The sequence below is a fragment of the Carya illinoinensis genome, chromosome 11 (genome assembly GCF_018687715.1).
Source record: "Carya illinoinensis cultivar Pawnee chromosome 11, C.illinoinensisPawnee_v1, whole genome shotgun sequence".
NCBI classification, from domain to species: domain Eukaryota; kingdom Viridiplantae; phylum Streptophyta; class Magnoliopsida; order Fagales; family Juglandaceae; genus Carya; species Carya illinoinensis.
Window position 1 is genome coordinate 39536082 of NC_056762.1, and position 20736 is coordinate 39556817.

Consider the following 20736-nt stretch of genomic DNA (forward strand, 5'->3'; position numbering starts at 1 on the left):
ATGTTGATTTTGTAGGACAATTTTTGAAGATGAGAAGATGTCATTTGAAGTTCCAAGAGGTTTGATTTGAGATTGTAGAGAAATTTTGTTTAGTGGGCGAGAAGCCACCATCCTTCCGATGAGAGCTAATTCAGGATCTCTAACAATTTGATCCTCTTCTGAGGATAAGTTTAAACCTTCCCATGAAAGAACTTCTGTATGGCGGATTAAATCTTCCATATCCATGATGGAAGGGAAGATTAGAGGGGGTGAATACAGAGATTCACTACTAGGAGTTGCAGAGAGAACTCTATTCTTGAGAGAGAGAGAGAGAGAGAACGAGTTTTTGTTTGTGCTAAAAGAAATATTAAGGTCCCGTTTAGTTACACAGATGAGATGAGACGAGATGTTTTAAATAATAATGAATAAAATATTGTTATAATATAATTTTGTAATATTAATTTTGTATTGAGATTTGAAAAAATAAAGTTATTTATATTTTGTATGGGGAATTGAAAAAGTTATAATGATGAGTTGAAATGAGATGAAATGAATTTGTTAATTTTGTATAACCAATCCGGGCCAAGTTAGAAAAATAAGATACTTGACAGTGCAAAAGAACCATAAAAATAACTCCAAGGCCCAGCCCATGCAACAGAGACCAGCCGAATATCCAAAGAAATTAGTATTTTTTCCGAACGCCTCCATGTTTAAGGGGGCATCTGAAAAATATGAGAAGGCATCTGATTGAAGCAGCTTTCAATCTCAAGAGAGCCAAGTACAACCTGCCCACCGTTGTCAAACGTATGAGCTTAAACCACGTTCCTCCCAGCAATGCAGGATGATTCTGGTCAAGCCAATATACTCGTACAACTATCTAGGAAGGTAAACCTCAACTGCAGCCTCAACCCATATATTGAGCTTCTCCAAATAGAATCGATAGTTTCCTCGAACAAGTGCCGTCTCCGACTCATTTTTACATAATTCTGGCCTTGCATATGCAACTCGTGTCTAGAAACTCGCACTTCTTTCTGAAAAATATATGCAGCCTCAACTTTATGTGCATAAACTCTGTGCCAATAAATGGTCAGGTAAAAATATTTTTAGAATTGGGGCCTTGGGAGATACTTCAATAGTATCCCCACTTTGAATAGGATGGCAAACATGAGAACCATCAATGTATATCACACCCTTGTTACAAAGCCATGCGACCTCAATGAACTGATCAGATTTGATTAATCCGTGCATCAAGCTAGAGGCTGCACCGGGAGAAATGGGTTCTCTTACCATGTACTGGAGATCCCGAGATAAAATGGGCATTTGAAATCCACCAGCAGAGAGCATCGCAGCCGTTGAACCGGCAGCTGTTGAAACTCGGAGACCACTTGACCGACAGTTCACTAAAGGGGAAAATGGCTGGTCATCTCTTTTAATTCTGCAGATAAATTTCTTTTTTCATTACTTTGTGATGATAAAATATATATAAAAAAAAAAAAAAAGGTGACAGCGATTGTTAAAAGATCACACAAATATTTGAAAACATAAGTTTTTATACATACATACATACATATATATATATATATGGCCACATACTTGAATGAGAACCGAGAAAGTGCTGCTGGACATGGATGTGCAATTAAGATATCATTAAGAGCATATGTTGACAGCAGTTTTGAGTTTACATATGTTGATATCCTTGCTAATTCCGAAGGAGCCTTATGACCCTCGAGGATGTCTTCTAGTACCTGAAAGAAAATACTCATTTCCATATCACAAAGCCAACGATTTGGCTGTTATAAAATATATATTATGCTTTCCACTGAAAATAATGCAACTAATACTCATTTACTATTCATTCAGGGTTCTTTTAAGTCTTTTAATGTTTATCTTTGCTCAGCAATCCGGTTTGAATGCCAGATATAGCCTCTCCTTGGATGCCTTTAACACCAAACAAACTTAGATTTGGCAAGATATATATATATATATTTTTTATAAGTAAGAAACTTTATTGATCGAATGAAACTAGGCAAAGCCTATGTATGCAGGATGTATACAAAAGAATCACCTAATTACATTCTAGAAACCTGAAAAGAAAACAGGAACTCATGAACATTAAGTGGTTATTTAAAACAAAAGATATTTAAAATGCTAACCTCCTTCAAAGCAAGCAATATGTAGTGGGTGCTTATGTTTATAACAGATCAACATTGATTCTCATTGTTATTTTTCAAAATAAAAGGTTGAACATAACAGAAGCACTAAAAATCCATATTGATGCTTCATTTGTCCCTTATATCAGCTTCCAAGAACTCTAAAATGGAGGAGTTGAAATAGTACTTATTTTTAAGTGGCGGGCTAGTCTTACCTGTTGAAAGTTGTAGACAGTTGCTGCACAAAGATGGCCAGTGCTCCTATTGGCATCAAACTCATTACTGAACCGTTCCACCTATACCAAAGAACATATAGTAAATCAACTTCCACAATAAGGATGTCCTTGCCCCAAAAAATAAAAGTTTGAAATGCCATGGTTCCAAAATGGAGAGAGAGACTGCAAAAGCAAATAAGTTGATAGGATGGCCAAATTCTACAGGTTACCCAGAAACAAACTTTTTTTTTTATAAGTACCAAGAAACAAACTAACCTCTTCAATTCGTGTGGGGTCAGAATTCACTCCAAGAATTGGAACAGAATCATCCATGAAATGGCTGGCCTGCAAAAGAGTGCCATCGCCACCAACTGTAATAACAAGGTCCACATTACGGATAGGCTGTGATAGATTGTTACGTGATATGGGTTCCCAATCAACTGGTTTCTGCTGCAGGATATCCTGACAGAATTTTATGGCATCCATGTGGGCCTTATGCCTGTTCTCTAAGTAATGTAACATCTGCAATGTTTTCAAAAGAAACTACACCATGAAGATGAAGCAATTTGACAAAAAACACTGGTGATAACAAAGAGAACCTATGTAGAGGTTAGAGAAATACTTCACAAAGTTAACTGTAACATAAACTCCAAACCCTTGACAGTAGTGAAAAAGTTCACAAAAGCTAAAAATTCCTCTAATCATTTAGCAAAAGAAATTTTAAAACCTTAAAAATTGGAAAAACAAGCGATAAAAGTTATAAGAATAAATACACTTTCCAACCACAAAATACCACATATTTTCAGTTTAGACCCTCACCTACCGATATTTTACAATCTGCACCATCAGTTAAAATCTGAACATCAAGATAAATAAAAATTTTGTCATATGGCAAAATCTTAATGCTTACATTTAATGGAGGGAGTAAAATAAAATATATTGATAGTTTAGAGTGTAGATTGGGACTTTTAGTAGTTTATGGTGCATAAGTGAAAAATCTGTGATAGTTTGTGGGTGAAAGTGTAATTCCCCTAAAAAGTAAGTTAATTTTTTTTTATAGGGAATGCTATAGAATGTAACAAAATGATTTTAAAGAACATTCGATGGGGTGGTTGATTAAGTATTTGATATATTAAAAGCAAAGACCTAAAGTACAGTGAATGTAAGGGTGCAGTTGTGATATTATTCTCAATTTTTAAAAACCTATATTCTGTATTTTTCCTGTGTTTGGTGCCACTGAAAATGATGCTCAAAGGATAACTTTTGCATGGTCAACAAAAATTCTATACAAAAAAGTGGTAAACGTTCCAGGCTTTACTAAAGCATAAACCATAAGCCCTTTCACAGACCAGGTATATGCCCCCTCCCCAACCACCTCTCCGCTCCTTTGCTGCTGCACTCCTCCATGCATCCACCACCTCCCTCTCCCCTACCTCACTCCACAATACCACCACCACATTCCTCCACCTTCCCCGACTCCTAACACCATAATAAGAAGACACATTAGACTTTTTCATGACCCAATGAAGCATTAGCCACATTTGCGCTCTACTCCAAAAAAGATTCGAATTTACAATTGAATCGCTTATAAAGTCCAGCTCTCACTCATGTATCCACCCAGTATGTCAATAACAATCTCTCCTACTCAGATACCTGTAGTGGCTCATGTTGCGGTATGGTGTCTCAACATCGCATGAGGTTATTATTTTTTTATCGGCACCGGGTGTCAGGGACAAAGTCACATCACATTAAATTATTAGGTCAGCTCTAAAATCATTTTCATGGCCGAAGGTAGCATTAACCATTATCTAAGTCAAATTTACAACTGAAGCTTCGACATCATTTGTGAAACCCAATTCTATCTAGTAACCCACCAATTTAGGACTTAGCACCAACAATTTTATCATAAACCTCACGATCAACTAGCATTAGTTGAAACTTGATCAAATATATCAGATATCAGAGACTGTCATATTTCTTGCAAGCCTCAAATTGAAACAAAATCGTTTCTTCCCCGCGTCTGATTTTCATCTTCGTAATTATTGTTTCCAACAGATTCTTCTCTGAAATACAGACGTAAATACATATAGCGCTAAAGTAAAATACCAACTTCCACAATACATCAAACAACTCGAATGCTAGTCAAATACCAAACCAATACTAGCGAAAATTAACGGAGAATTAGAGAAATTAAATAAGCCACATAAGTGATCAATTTCAAAACAAAACAAAAAAAAATGGAAAAGGAAAAGAAAAGAACGCGTATGAGGAACTGCTTCATAAATGAGGGTCCACGCACAGACTCATGTTCTAGTGCCCATTTGATCAAGACGAAGCAAAGAATATAAACGGAATTACCTGTGGGTTGGTGGCCCGAGAATGACCGTTCGATTGGCGCATTGAGTAAAGGTCGAACGGCTTCAACAGCAACAAGAGTCTCCTCCTCGCCATTTTCTCCGTTTCTGTATGCAGAGTCTAGAGTGTTACAGAGCGGCGAGGACTCGGTTGATTAAAGAAGGCCATATAACAGTCCCTAATTGGTACGGCCTTTTTGTTTTTGTTTTTGTTTTGTTTTTTTTTTTTTTTTTTGTGTTTTTTTTTTCCTATTTTGTCATTGGGACGAATAATTATTTGAGTTTAAATTTGGAAGTTAAAAACTGCTTTTATCGGCCTAAAATTCTTTTAAAATAAAAAATTGTATGGATAAAGTTATATTTTAAAATTAAATAGTGTTAAATATACTTACATTTATTTTATTTTTATTTACAATATTTATTTTATTAATTTTTAAAAAAAATTTAAATTTTAAATTTCAAATTTTATAATTTTCAACATATCAATAATTGACATGTAGAAAAATAAGTATTTTTGTAAATTTTTTTTAAATATATTCAACATTTTCATTTAAAATTAGAAGATAAATTAAAAAATAAATTTTAAAATTCAATTTTATAAATCAAATCAGGACAGAGTAATGTCATTCAAAATTTATAATAACACAAATTTTTTTTAAAAATCATTCTAACTAACTTTAAAAACATTTTAAGAACATATTTATTATATAATAAATATCTTTTAAATATAAAAACTTTTTAATAAAATTCTACAATTAAAAATTTTATTAAGAAAAACTATATTTCCGATGGCAAATTCACAGTTCTAAACATATATTTCTTCCCTCCATTTAAGAGAAAGGATACAATCTCTTCCCTTTGTTTGAACTCCTCTAGAGCATTCACATTAATTTATACATATGCATATATAAAATCATATCTTTTGAAGATTCAATTTGTCATACAAGCAAAACTAGGACTATTCATACGGGCCGGATTTTATCCGGCCCGGTCCGAAATCCGGTTTTACCGGATTCCGGTTCCGGGTTTCGGCTCGGATTTAATCCGGGCCGAAATCCGAATGATAAAATCCGGATCTAAACGGTCCGGATACGGATTAAAATCCGGGTACCAGATTAGAAATCCGGTACCCGGTTTAATTTATTTTGTCATGTTTCTGTGTGACTAGGGAGTAGGGAGACGATCGACGAAGGTGAGCAACATTTTGAGTTTGGAGTCCCATTCGGAGGCCAGCCCGGTATGCTTCTCCACGGCCATGGCGTCCACCACCTGCTTCAGCCTCCCCACCGGAGTAACGCACCCTTCCTGTGTGACTAGGGAGACGATCGACGAAGGTGAGCAACATTTTGAGTTTGGAGTCCCGTTCGGAGGCCAGCCCAGTATGCTTCTCCACGCCCATGGCGTCCACCACCTGCTTCAGCCTCCCCATCGGAGTAGCGCACCCTTCCTCCAGCTCCGCCAGCACCCCCAACACTCTCCTCCACTTCCTCCTACTCCTTACTCTTCTCCCCACCACCACCGATGCAAACGCGCACGCCACCGCCGCCACCGTCAGCGCCACCCCCACCACCACTACCCTACCCATTTATCGCCTCCGATCACTCACACCATCCAAATACGGAGCCGTTTGGCCTCCCTCGTATGAATCTCCCCAAAACCACGTCGTCTCGACATGCGCGCACTCACACACACCGCACGCCCTTTTAGTCCACAAACTTGTCTTTCCCAAACCGTCAAACAGTCGAAAAGACCAAACCGTCTTTCGTCGGCGAGACTCGTCGGTGAAGCGGTGTAGATGATTTGGACGCAGAACGGCGAGCAAGTGAGCGAGAAACGGGGCTTTGCAGTTCAATTACTAAAAAAAAAAAAACCAGGTAAAACCCGGTACCCGGATTTCCGGGTTAATAAAATCCGGATTAAACCGGATTTCGGCCCGGAGTCATAACCGGATATACCCGGGCCGGAACCCAATCCGGATTTTAAACCCGGGTTCCGGGCCGGGTATATCCGGATATCCGGTCCGGTACCCGGTTGAACACCCCTAAGCAAAACTTCTATATTGACTTATGTAAATTTGAGACAAAATAATAATAAAATATTATCATTTTATTTTTATTTTTTGCTTTTTTTTAATAGGGTTTGATCTTCAAATATGTAAAATATTTGAGTAAAATATTTTTTTGAAAGTAAATGAGTAAAATATATAGTAAAATATATAAAGGTAAAATATGTAGAAAGAGAGTGAGAAGAGAGAAAAAGAATGAATAAAATATGTTTTGGAGAGTGAATAGTAGATATTTAAACATGTAAAGATACTGTTTATATCTATACAAATATTTGAATGTGCATCATCTAATATAAATGAATTTAAGCTCATATTATGTAAATATGACTTGGCATATGCATATGCATAGATCAATAGTAATTTGTATCTATTTTAATCAAAGATAAATGTTTCAGCCTACCTTTTATGTATCCAATTCCAATAATAATAATAAACCTTATTGGTCTCATCATGTGATTAGAAAGTAACTGAAAAAAGTTGTAATTTTCAAAGTTGTTATTCGACCTTTTCTACTTATAATAATTCATAAAGAAATGTTATAATATGTTCGTTTTATTTTAATGCTTTTAATTGTTTCTTAATTATTAATTCTTAAAAAATTAAAATTATATCGCATTAGATTGATAAGAGACGCGATGTTTTCGTTATAATATCTATCCAAATTAGGCATTGACCCACCTACCGAACCAAATCGATCTGGCCTTTCGGATCTAACCCATTTTCTCTCACAGCAACACCGGGTTCAGTCTCTTTCCAGGGTTGCCAAACAATCCAACCCTATCCCTCCCGGACCCGCCGATCGGACCGTCCCTGAAGCTGCAGACAGAGCTTACGCAGCAACTTCTGTAAGACCAAATTTCGATTTTTTTTTTTAATATTTTATCCATTACTCTTACTTTTAGCTTCTCTCTTTATTGGGTTCTCATATCAATTGAGAATTCTTCACGTAATTGTATGCTTCTTGTTTGATTTTGAGATGACCGACTTGTTTGATTTTAATTTACATGCTGCATTTATGGCTATAGAGGAATTGGGAGCTAAAATTATAGTGTTTGTGATTGAAGTTTGTGTTTTTGGTGCAATTTCTGAATATATCTTTATATGGGTTTTTTCATGTTGCTGATGAATATTTGAGAATAATTTGTTTTCAGGATACCGGCTTATATGAGCATAATCCTGTTTTGAGGTTTGATTCAAATTACGAGACTGTCCAGGCAAGCAGATTGCTTGGTTCAATGGGGTGCCACTTGTTCCACTTCAAAAATTTACTTTGACCTGTGGTTTTATATCAGGAAACCTGAATTTGAAATTACTATCACCTTTTGATGAACCAAATTTGTTGCTTCTTTCTTTTCTTTCTGACTTTTTGTTTACAATCTGAATTTGTTGGTGATTTATGAAATTTGGGGAATTTCATTGAAATTTTGATGTCTTGTAATAGATTTCTTGAAAACTGGTTTAAGATGCCCCCCTCTTTTTGAATTCTGATTTAGTTATATATTTGTGTTCATTAAAGTAAAAGATCATCTGTTAAGGTTTTGGTTTGGGATTTGTTTTACATCCAGTGAGTTTTTCCCTTGACACGTTCTGTATAAAAAATGAATGGACAAGATCATAAGATTGATGGAAAATTCTACTTATTATTTAACTATAAGCAATCCTGTCCTTTCATTTTTTTATATGATCTACCTAGTGAGTTTTTAAAAGGATGTGAGCCAAATCCTTTGGTGTGATATCAGTGGCGGAACCAACAATTGTGTCAAGGGGGGCCAATTTATGTAAAGAGTAATGATAGATATAGTCTTAGGATATGAAAGTTCTACGCATTCTCTTTTCTACTATGTGACACATATATATAAAGAGTACTGCTATATACAATCTCAGGGTGGTGCGAGTTCTACGCACTCCATTTGAAGAAGAAAAAAGTGGGACCCACCATTACAAAATGATTTTTTTTTCCATGTAGATACTAGATTTACTTACTTTTTTCAAAGGGAGTTTTTTTTTTTTGGGGGGGGGGGGGGGGTGTTTGCACATCTTATGACTGAAAATATCATTTTTCTTATGTAAATTAAAAAGAGATTGAAAAATCATAAGTATATAACTATAAACTATTTTTCATGTAAATCATCGACCTAAAATAATTTTTCTTGTATATTCACTTTGGATTCCATATTAAGAAGCTCAATATTGTATAACAAAAATTTTTAAGATCCATATTAATAAGTTTATTGTTTCTCTTAATTAACTTAGTTTTAATTTTAATTTTGGAGGGGCCACATCTTTGAAAATAGATAATATATAAAAATTAAAACAAAAAATTGAGATTATAAGAAAAAAAAAATTGAAGAGATGCATTTCTAGGTATATTGAAAATTTAGAAAATTTTAGAAAGCATATAGATATTATAAATTTTTTGGGGGGCCATTTTCTATCTTTGTATAATTATGTATAAACTTTAAGGGGGCATTTTATATTTCAAAAAGTTTTGGGGGGGCCATGAGCATAACATGGTTCCGCCACTGTGTGATATCATTCATTCCGTTTGGATATTTATCTTCTAGATGTATCTCATCTTATATGTGTGTATAGTGTGCAACTCATCACACGTATCGTAGGTTACAATATATTCAATAATACATTATGTGGCCAGTGTATGGCTATTTTTTTCCATCACGATTATAAACTGGGTTTAGGGAGAATTTCCTGTGCTTTGCTTACACTTGCAATTATTCTGAAGTGGTGATATGGAGTAACTTGGGTGGTTGAGCTGCTTGCATCTATTTGAAATGCAGCACTCTAATATTCTACTAGCTGTGGTCAAAAGACCGCTCCTAATCTTTGTATGAAATGTTGTTACTTGAGAACCTAATGATGGGTTCACATTTGGAGTAATTGAGGGTTTTTCATAACTTCTCTGGCTTTGTTGTGTTTTTGATGTTTGAGGTTCATAAGATTTATGTGCTAGACTTTCTTTTTTACTTTGTATCCATTGTTCTTCTTTATGCAGGCCTTTGTCAACATAACCTTATGAGATGGAAATATCAAATGACTTGGCTGGCAAGAAACCAAAGCGATTGACGTCTGTGGTTTGGAATCATTTTGAGAGGGTTGGAAAGGGCGACAGTTGTTATGCCATTTGTATACATTGTAACAAGAAACTCAGTGGCTCAAGTAATAGTGGAACAACACATCTGAGAAACCACTTAATGCGATGTCTGAAAAGATCATCCACTATTGACGTGTCTCAACTACTTGCAGTGAAGAGAAAAAAAGATACTACTATTAGCATAGCAAATGTCAGCTTTGATGAAGGGCAGAGAAAAGATGACTATATTAAGCCAAGAATTTTGAAGTTTGATCAGGATCAGAAAAAGGATGAAATCGTTAACCTTGGGAGTAGTAAGTTTGATCAGGAGAGGAGTCAGATTGATCTTGCTCGCATGATAATATTACATGGTTACCCCTTGGCCATGGTTGACCATGTTGGATTCAAAGTATTTGTCAAGAATCTTCAACCGATGTTTGAGGTTGTGCCAAATAGTGCTGTTGAGAAAGCTTGTGTGGAGATTTATGAGAAAGAGAAACTGAAAGTGTATGAAACGATAAATAAATTGCATGGTAGAATTAACCTTTGTGTTGAAATGTGGTCTTCACCGGAGAACATTGAATATTTGTGTTTGACAGCAAATTATATTGATGAGGATTGGAAATTGCAGAAGAAGATTCTGAATTTTGTCACACTTGATTCTTCTCATACTGAAGACATGCTTCCTGAAGTGATTAATAAGTGTCTAATGGATTGGGATGTGGACCATAAGTTGTTTGCCTTGACATTTGATGAAATTTCCACAGATGATGAAATTGTCCTGAGACTTAAAGAACAGATATCTCATAAAAGGCCTCTTTTGAGTAATGTTCAGTTATTTGGTGTGCAATCTGCTGCGCACATTATAAAATTGATTGTTCTAGATGCTATGGAAGCATTGAGAGAGGTAATCCAAAAGATTCGAGCAAGTGTCAAATATGTTAGAAGTTCACAAGTAGCACAAGTAAAGTTTAATGAGGTCGCCCAACAAGTTGGAATCAGCAGCAAGAAGAACTTCCTTCTTGATTGCCCAGTTCAATGGCACTCAACGTATATCATGCTTGAAACGGTCTTGGAATACAGGGGCGCATTTTCTCTCTTGCAAGACCATGATCCTGCCTACACATCTGCTCTAACTGATACAGAGTGGGAATGGGCCAGTTCTGTCACTGGTTACATGAAACTTTTTGTTGAAATCATAAATGTATTTTCCAGCAACAAATGCCCAACTGCAAATATGTATTTTCCTGAGATTTGTGATGTTCACATCCAATTAATCGAATGGTGCAAGAGTCCAGATAATTGTCTTAGTTCCATGGCATTGAAGATGAAAGCCAAGTTTGATAAATATTGGAGCAAGTGCAGTTTTGCTTTGGCAGCAGCAGCCATCTTAGATCCTCGATTCAAAATGAAGTTAGTGGAGTATTACTATTCTCTGATTTATGGTAGTGCTGCTTTGGATCGTATCAAGGAAGTTTCTGATGGTATAAGGAAACTTTTCAATGCATACTCTATCTGCTCAACGATGATTGATCAAGGTTCGGCTTTGCCTGGTAGCAGCTTACCTAGTACAAGTAATGACACCAGGGATAGACTGAGGGGCTTTGACAAATTTCTTCACGAGACTTCTCTCAGTCAAAATGAAATATCGGACTTGGACAAATATTTGGAGGAACCAGTCTTCCCTCGTAGTTGTGATTTTAACATCTTAAATTGGTGGAAAGTTCATATGCCGATGTACCCCATCTTGTCCATGATGGCACGTGATGTTCTCGGGACTTCCATGTCGACTGTTGCACTGGAATCAGCATTTAGCACTGGAGGTAGAGTGCTTGACGATTGTAGAAGTTCGCTGAATGCAGATACTCTTCAGGCATTGATATGCACGCGAGATTGGTTGCGGATTGAATCAAGAGGTATGTGCTCCAAATTTTCACTATCTATTATTTGATTTATATTCTAATTCATTGACTGGTAAGAGTATATTTTAAGTTAATTTCTACTCTTCTGTCTCAGATTTCAATCCATCCTCGAGCCATTCTACTCGACCCCTTGTCATTGAATCGAATTAATTTGTGTGGGGTATGTTTTTGTCGAGATGCATTCCCTCAAATATCTTGATTTTGTAGGGTAAGTATATATATATGTGTGCCAATCAACTTATTTCCAATTTTATGTTGTTTTTCTTCATGTAAAGTTGATGGTTCTATGGGCTCATGATAGCGTCTAATTGTGTTTTTTTTTTTTTTTTCCCTCACATAATGGCGTTACTCTAGAAGCTGCTGTAGTGTTTTAACCATACCAGTGTCCTTTGCATATTCATGTCTCGTAGCTAGATAAATTGGTCATGACTTGGAAGTACTTTTCAAGAAGCATTGTACATTTCACGAGAGCAATTAGATTCAGCCAATCATGCTCAAGTTAGAGGGACCCTCTCTCTCGTAATCCCAGTTTTGTGTTGCAAGTATGTGCTTGTATTGGTTTATAGGCCGTGGCATGTCTAAAAAAGAGTGATGCTAGGCTGCCGACGGTGCCGCCTAGTACAAATTTTATTTTTTATTTTTTTCTTCTTTTTCTTTTCATTTTTTTAGTATATTTAAATATTTTTAAAAAATTTAAAAAATATATCAATACACTAAAAGTCATTTTCTTAATCATTAAGTAAAATTTTTTAAAAAATTAAATACATAAGTGATCAAAAGAAAGAGATAAACTCAGACGGCATACTAACATTTTCTGTCTAAAAAAATCTCTAGATAAAAAATATGCCTTGAAGATCTTGTAAAATCCACAATTTTGGATATACCTCCCTCAATTTAGGGGATCTCAATCTCTTGGAAAAGAATCTTTCCCATGAATCATAATTATATTTTTTTCTCTTTTCTCTAGCCATATTCAGCAACTTGATATTGGTCACACAAGAATTTATTTTAATGTCGACTATAAATCTATCCCCAATATACAGGGTCCAATCTGCATCCCACATATGTAATTATGTATTTTAAATTTTGGACAGCATTCTCATGAAAAGAACCAAAGGACTGTCATCTCCGAGGCCCCACATGTTGAGGAGATTCTAGACCACAGAATCATATTCCCAAAGCTGTTGCACTCCATATGCGAACAAATATCATGCGTGTCTATGCGTGTGTGGTCACAAAGAGATTACCCCTATTACCCCCACCCCCAGCTTTTAAGCTCCTTTATTTCAAATACTATGAACCACCCTGAATTCTTTCCCTTTGATTATTAATTTTCATTTACTGCTATCTATATTATTATAAAAGGCTATATAATTTATTATTAAAGCTTGGAATATATTCTTTAGCAAAAAAGACAATAAAAAATAGTGTATTGTTACTCGGTCATATGAAACAAATTAAAAAATATATTCAAATCAAAAGGACGTTGGAAAATATAAAAAGATGAATATTGAACTTCTAAGTTTTATTTACCCCTTTTATGTTTATGCTTTTAATGAAATACATGACATTATATGGATGTGTCACGTTTAGAAGATCATTTGAATGGTAAATTACATATGATAAAATAGCATTATTCTGAAAAATAACTCCATAATTCAAGCACACGTGGCTGTAACGCAAGAATGCATCGATTTTTTTTTTTTTAATTTTTTAATTTTTTTTAAAAGACGAAAGATAGCGTACAGAGAATTTCTGTAGCCATTATTTGCTTTCGAAAGGATAGAATGTGGATAAGGAGATGACCCCTGGGAACGTAGGCGTGGGTGATGATGCATGCGCGAGTACTGCGGTAAATGTCTGCATCATTTGCATGCTATCTTTGGTCAGATATGGAATCCATAAAGGCTGACCCGATCAATTGGCTAACCTACGTCCATTATCGGTGCATGTAATTTGTAGATTTCTTTTTTTCATTTCATTAATCTTTTTTCTGCCTCCCTCTCCTTTTCTTTGCTTTTCTCATAAAATATTTATGGGAATTAAGTTAACAAAGTTGGGTACGTTCATGATACCGGAAAAGAAAGAACTGAGCTGGGGCCAGTGATCTTGAGGCAAAAAGATAGCAATAAAATCAAAGGCAACCTCTATCGATTAGACTGCATATAGCTTCCATTTCTTTTTTGTTTTTTATTTTTCCATGAAAATGCATGGATATGGAATCTCATACTTTGCAAGCTGGATGCCAAAGTGATTTGACATGCTCAACATAAAGACAGCAATGAAATCTCTAATTATTTGTTCAGATGTTGTCACAAAAAAGGATGTAGAAAAGTATGTTAAAGTTGTGAGCTCACGCCTCAAAAAACTTTATAAAAAATACAACAAAAAGTTGCCAGCTCACGTGAGAGCCATAAATTTAAAGGGTCGAGATATAAAGGCATAACAGGTGTAGTTCTTCTGCTGCGCTAGTCTCCAGGACTCCCATGCATATGGACCTGAGATCAAAGCATGTAGCAGTTTAGAAAATGAAAGATTAGGCTGGTTTAGATTAAGAGAATATTTTATTTTATTATTATAATTTTTTTTTAATTTTATAAAAAAAATATAATAAATAATCTAACTTTTTAACTATTAATTTAATTTTTTTAGTTCTCAAAATAATAATAATATTAAAAATAATATTTTAAATAATATTTTATTTAACTTTTAATTTTTATCTAAAATTATTTTATCTGATCTTTAAATCGAAACGAACCTTTAAAAAGTTTGAGCAAAACATAAAATAGATTTAAATTCTTAATTATCTGCGCAAAATATGATAAGAACAGGTTCTGTCATGTATAGACATGCTTAATAATGATATTCACATAACTTTTATTACCTTTATCACAATTAACTAATGTGATAGTGTTAATTTATAAAAAATATTAAAGTTCTTTTATTTGAGTTTTAGTTGAGAAAGTTGTAAAAATGATTCTATGTCTATCATTATTCTGCGCGCGCATGCTTAAAGTTCAATCGAGGGATTTGAAATTTGATCATACCGAATGTACTTACTTAATAATCGTTCCTTAATAGATGTCCTTTTGCTTATAATTAATTAATATCGACCTTGTCATAGCTAGTGATAATCATTGTCAATCAACAGCAGCTCACATGCACGAATGGTTATTCCACAAAAATATGTGAAAAATGAGATCGTGACTTCAAAATCCACTAAATGGATATGCAACTTAGCTTACATTACAAAATTTAAAAAAAAAAAAAAAAATCAAAATCAACCCATTGTGAGTGCAAATCGATTGAAGGGAAATCGTACGTACTGGCCAGAGGGAAATGGAGAACCTAAAGTTTTAGGAAAAATAAATAAATAAATAAAGATCTTGGATTCTAAGCACAAAGTTTAAAGCCATAGTTTGATGCTTAATCATCCCAAGATATGTACGACTTAAAAACTAAATATATATATATATATATATATATATAATGATTGCTTTAGTTTTCATGCAAAGATGGGGGTGGGTAAAGAATCAAGTTAGTGGGAACAAGCTTTTAAAGGCAAAACCAAGTGTTTGTCTACGTGCACACTCAATAGTTAAAAAGGAAATAATTCAGATGGGACGAAAGGAGAATCAAATTCCCTCACTCCCGAGCGAATGGGTGCACCCAAAAGGTCCCAAAGACAAAGCAAAGGGAAAAAAAGGTGAAAGGAATTGCATGCGACCACTCCCTCCCATTCACCCGCGGCCGGCCAATTCCCCCAAGAATATCTATATATATATATATATATATAAAAGGTGAACCCCAGGGGCCAGCACTGCCAAAAACCTCTTTGTGTCTGCCAATTAATTAGTTGCTTCGCCCTGATCTCATTCTTCCTATATGTATTTCTCCTTCCTCTTTCGAATTCTCCACAGTTCTCCATATTCTCCGGCCATTTACATATATACAAACATATAGTCGATCTCCTTCTGCTCTGAAGTCGGACAAAGAAAAGCAGCTAGCTAGCGCTTGTGTTCTCTCGAAGCTCCATATCTTTCCTCTTCCTCGATCAGGTTCGCTTTCTCTCTCTCTCTCTCTCTCTCTCTCTCTCTCTCTCTCTCTCTCTATGTGTGTGTGTGTGTGTGTACATTTATATAAGCACACAAGTTTGTATGCATGTATGGTATATGTATTTATGCATCATGCAAGCTGCGTTAACATGAATTTGTTTTGTGTTCGATATAATCTTTTATAACACTGATAGATGGTTGTTTTGTGTGTGTGTATGTCATGTGTAGTTGTGGATGTATGTAGTAGGTTGGTTTAGTTTTTTTAGGTTCTTGTTAAGAGATCAGAGATCGAGAGATCGAGAGAGAGAGAGAAAAGGAGTTGAATTAGCTATATAAGCTAAAGTTTTATGACGATTGCTTATTTAATATGACACTTCATCGACCTTAAGAAACATCAATTTAACGACAAAAAAAAAAAAAATAAATAAAAGAAATTAAGCAAATAGTTAAATTTCTAGAGATAAATATTGGAACAATGAATGAAGTCTTTTCCCTGATCTGTTCGGTCCCTCAAAGCAGATCCATTGTTGAGATCATCATGAATTGGCTGTGATGGTCAATCATATATAGCCAAAGGAGGAAATATATCAGTGTTATCAAAGAAATGGAATATGACAATTTTGGTGGGGGATATTAATTTCAACTAATATTGGTAGTGAGAGAACTTCATACGTAACTAGACATATATGCTTGTACGTTTATGAAATGAAGTTAAGTAAAAAATTGGGGTGATTTAGTGTGTCACACGATACCGCTTCTTATAATGATCGTTCTGCAAACAAGTATGTATAGTAGAAGATGAATATAATTTTTTCTTTATAAATTAGGGCTATGAAATTGATATTTTAACTTTATAAATATTACAATCAGATATATACTTTTGTTAATCTCTAGGTAGAAAACTAGCTAGTGATGTCGGCCGCATGCCACTTCAGCTAATAAAAAGCTAACGCGTGGCCTCCTAGGATTACATAGGAATTTCTAATTAATTTTAAAATACGAAAAAAAATACATAAAAATAACTACACATCAAATTTTTATTTTTAAATATCATTATCAATTTTTTGCTATAAAATTAATAAAAATTTTATATGTAATTAATTTTTATATATTTTTTATTAATATAATTATTTATCTAATTTTTTTAATATAAAATAATTATTTTAATTAATCATATTAATAAAATATATAAAAATTATTATAAATATACAGTAGAACTCATCCAAAAAGGAAGGAAAGATTATGAAAGAAAAAGGTGGAACTACCGAAGTGAGAGATGTCACTAACCTTTGATTACCTAATAGCTTTAGGCAATTAGCAGCGAACCTAACAGGCTAACACATAAAAGGCAGCTGAATGGAGGATGACGTTAGATCTGAGTAGGGACAGTAGTCCAGTGAAGATTGGTGAAAGAATCCATTACTTTTCCTTCTTCTTCTTTTTCTCCCCCAACAGTAGCCACTGGGGAGGATCTGTCGTCATTCTGTGCATAATATGGATAAGGTGGGAAGGTGGTGATGTGATACCCATGAGAGACTTGGTTGGATCACCAAGATATATCAGTTTTTTAATGACCTCAAAAACAACAATCATGTTCCGGCCACTTTGTTGCTAAACTGCATGCTTTACAAGTTCTAAATTAATTTCGAAAAAAAGTAGATCCTGCTTAAAAGATTTTTTTTTTAATATTTTCTTAAATTGGAGTCTACTTTTTTTTTTTTTTTTTAAGAAACTGACCTGATGGAATTTATTTATTTAAAATTTATACAGATCATTTCTCATAATTAATATATATAATGATAGGCTTACAATATATTCACAATTTATAGACAATTTTAAGTATAATAATATTTTTTTATTAAATTTAAAGCTATAGAATCAAAAATAAAATTTAAAATAATATTATTTTATTACGTAATTATAAACAAGTTGTTATATAGTAATAAATCTATCATTTATATATATGGTAGTGTTGCTACTATACCATCCAAATTTGTTCACTTAGTGTGTCTCTAATGTAAATTATATATTTTTTTAAAATATTTTTTAAACATCTTTAAACATTTAAAAAAAAAATTACTAATAAACTAATAGTCAATTTCTTAATTATTAAGTAAAAAGAGAAACTCAAAATAAAATAAAATATATAAAATATCAAATTGAAAAGACAAACTTAGATGTTATAGTATCATTTTTCATATATATATATATATATAATAGCAACTCTATGCAGATATGAATTAGAACGTATGTTTACATGAGTAGGACCTACGTTGTCTCGTACTGATAATGAAGCCAGAAAAGCTAGGCTCCATTTTCTTTCTATAATGCATGGTTGACCACTAGATTTTTTGGTTCTCTTTCTTCGATCTTTCAAGTTAATATATATATATATATGTTGTGGTTGCCTCTGTTGATATAGGTAGCTAGCATGATTCTTGCTGCATATATATATATATATATGCCGGAACTTGCTGAATTAATTAGTGGCTAAACTAGGATATATAAGGGAAATAGTTTCTATATATGTTTTGAAAAGAAAGCGACAGGGTTTCGTGTTTGTCGACGCAGTGCAAGATGATGCTGCATGCATTAATATTAAAGTATATTTTGACTTGCTTTACGTACGTACAGTAGTCATATATTAATTCCATTCCACCTTCTCTGTCCTGCGTGCGGATGCATGCATAAGTTTATAACATGAACAACTCAACTCAATTCAAATTCAAGGAAGTTTCAATCGAGACGTACTTAGCTATCTAGTAGGAATAGAAATAGGTTATGATAGATCACTAGTATATATATATATACATATACATACAGGATCACCACACCCCTTAGCTAGCTAGTAATATCTAATATAGAATGAGAAATTATATTTGTAGTTTTAGAATATATGTGCAAGTCTTGCCTACTCATTTTAAAAAAAATATGTAAATACGAGATTCATGTAAAAAATTATATTTTTAATAATAAATTTTACTTTTTTTAAATATAATACGCGGGGCTTACGTGTTAGAGAATGAACATAACAAAACTTTGTGTTTCCTTTCAACATTGATCCTATTATTTTGACTTAAGTCTCTCATCACTTGATTAACGTACATATGTAAGAAGTGACACTTTAATTCGATTGTGTCCGGCCGAATTAATGTTTCGTCAATTAAAAGTTTATCTACTCCTACAATATTATATATTGGTCTTTAATTAGGAAGCCAAGAATATATTGATATTTGCAAGAGTAGGTCAGGCGGATGCTAATGGTTCTTGCATGGGTTCGATGATCGAATGGCATGCATCACTCCCTTGATCTTGAGGGATCATGGGGTCCATGCAGGTTGGGGTACTTAATTCAATCTAATTTCCAACTATTAGGACGTAGTTTATGTATGTTTAGATAGTGAGGTGATCTCTGATTGATATTCTATGAATAGTAATAAAAAATAATAATAAAATATTAAATATAAATGAATAGTAGTAAAAAATAGTAAAAAATAATTATAAAATAATAAATAGTGGTAAAGTATTCTGATAATACTTCACCGCCCAAACTAGCCGGTAATCTCTAAAAAAATTGCCTAAAAAAGAGGTAAAAACATAGTATGAATTATAAAAAGTTTATATATATTCAATATTCTTCGCATTATATATATATATATATATAATACTGTTGTGACATTAATGTTATTGTAGTAACTAGAACGTACTTATATTACCTTCTATTATTATTAATAAACAACAAATAGTAGTTAATCCCAACTACATCTAGCTTGGCAAGTAGTACTACTTTAGTTCTCTAATTTACATATTTTCTATTTCAAAATTCGGGTATTTTCTCTTAATTTCTTAGATCATTGTTGTATATATCCTACTTTTAAACGTATAATTAGTTTAGGAACCTGCCAAAAAAATAATGAAAAAGAGAACATAATTTTTTTTAAAAAAATAAGAACTAATTTATCAGTTTAATTAGTTCTTCTTTCACATGACCACCAAATTTAAACTTAGTCCTTATTTGGTTATACAAATTATTTCATTTCGTCTCATCTCATCTAATCTTTATAATTCTTATAAACTCTCAAATAAAATATATTAAATAATTCAACTTTTTGACATTTCAAAATAAAAATTATATTCTAATAATATTTTATTTAATTTTTAACTTTTATCTCTTTTATATAACTAAGTAAGATCTTATCGATCACTTAATATTTCAGTTCGAAAGATAAGTTATTACTTATTTTTTTATTAATATTTGTTCGTGGAATATAGTTTGAGAGTTTAAATGTCGTTATAATACTTAAAAATATTTTTAATAAAAATAAGTAATGTGGGATAAAATTGAAATTAAAAAATACAGCTGGAAACTCATGTTTTGGTTGGCGCGTTGTATAGAACAAGATTTTTTCTCGGGACTCTAACTTAGGAGTAAAAAACTCAATGGGCATGTCGCATCAGTTAAATTACATGATTTTTTATTTTTTACAGTCTGGGACTTGGTCCACTTGAGATTCCACCTGCAATTCAGTCAAAAGTACAACTTCTTCTCACTTCTCAAAAATAAAAGAACGGCAAGTTTGGATGGCTAGTTGCCAACTTGCCTGGCCATGAATTTGTCTGCTCATTATTCATGTATTTTATTTTTTAATTTTATTGTTTTTATTTAATAGTTAATAAAGTATATATTAATATATTAATATATTTTTTATTTTGTAAAAATATTTAAATATATTTAAAAAAAAAAAAATAGCATAGCATATAGGACAATCTCGACGATGATAACTGGATGATACAGTAGCATGACTCAAACCCGCGCATCATTTTAAAAACCATGTGCGACAAATTTGTGGTTTTAGTAATTAATTATTTATGATAAGTTGCTACCATCATAAAAGAAATATATAAAAA

The 20736-nt window shown here is 33.3% G+C and overlaps 3 protein-coding genes across 6 annotated transcripts in view; 2 read left to right on the plus strand and 1 right to left on the minus strand.

Moving 5' to 3' along the window:
- Window positions 1-519: 519 nt before the first annotated feature.
- Window positions 520-4868, minus strand: LOC122280689 (NADH kinase). The gene is made up of 5 exons (XM_043091670.1): window positions 4703-4868; window positions 2621-2866; window positions 2345-2425; window positions 1573-1724; window positions 520-1414 (listed from the first exon to the last, which is right to left on the minus strand). The coding sequence occupies exons 1-5, from the start codon at window positions 4793-4795 to the stop codon at window positions 1036-1038; spliced, it is 951 nt and encodes a 316-aa protein (XP_042947604.1). The 5' UTR covers window positions 4796-4868; the 3' UTR covers window positions 520-1035.
- A 2551-nt stretch (window positions 4869-7419) lies between these two features.
- Window positions 7420-13124, plus strand: LOC122282560 (zinc finger BED domain-containing protein RICESLEEPER 1-like). 3 transcript variants are annotated; one of them, XR_006230410.1, is made up of 4 exons: window positions 7420-7608; window positions 9774-11767; window positions 11868-11981; window positions 12868-13124. XR_006230410.1 is itself a non-coding variant. In XM_043094496.1 (3 exons), exons 2-3 carry the CDS (start codon window positions 9799-9801, stop codon window positions 11921-11923), a joined length of 2025 nt encoding a protein of 674 aa, XP_042950430.1. In that variant the 5' UTR covers window positions 7420-7608; window positions 9774-9798; the 3' UTR covers window positions 11924-12108. The 3 variants fall into 3 exon arrangements, 1 of the variants encoding a protein (XP_042950430.1); XR_006230409.1 differs by lacking the exon at window positions 12868-13124 and adding an exon at window positions 12128-12318; XM_043094496.1 differs by lacking the exon at window positions 12868-13124 and having other exon boundaries at window positions 11868-12108.
- Window positions 13125-15466: 2342 nt separating this feature from the next.
- LOC122281112 (alpha,alpha-trehalose-phosphate synthase [UDP-forming] 1) overlaps window positions 15467-20736 on the plus strand; it is a 38116-nt gene continuing 32846 nt past the window's right edge. The window contains exon 1 of one of the 2 annotated variants that reach the window (XM_043092382.1): window positions 15467-15831. The gene's annotated coding sequence lies outside the window, so the exon portion shown is untranslated. The remainder of the gene's footprint in view (window positions 15832-20736) is intronic. The other variant, XM_043092381.1, reaches the window with a different exon arrangement.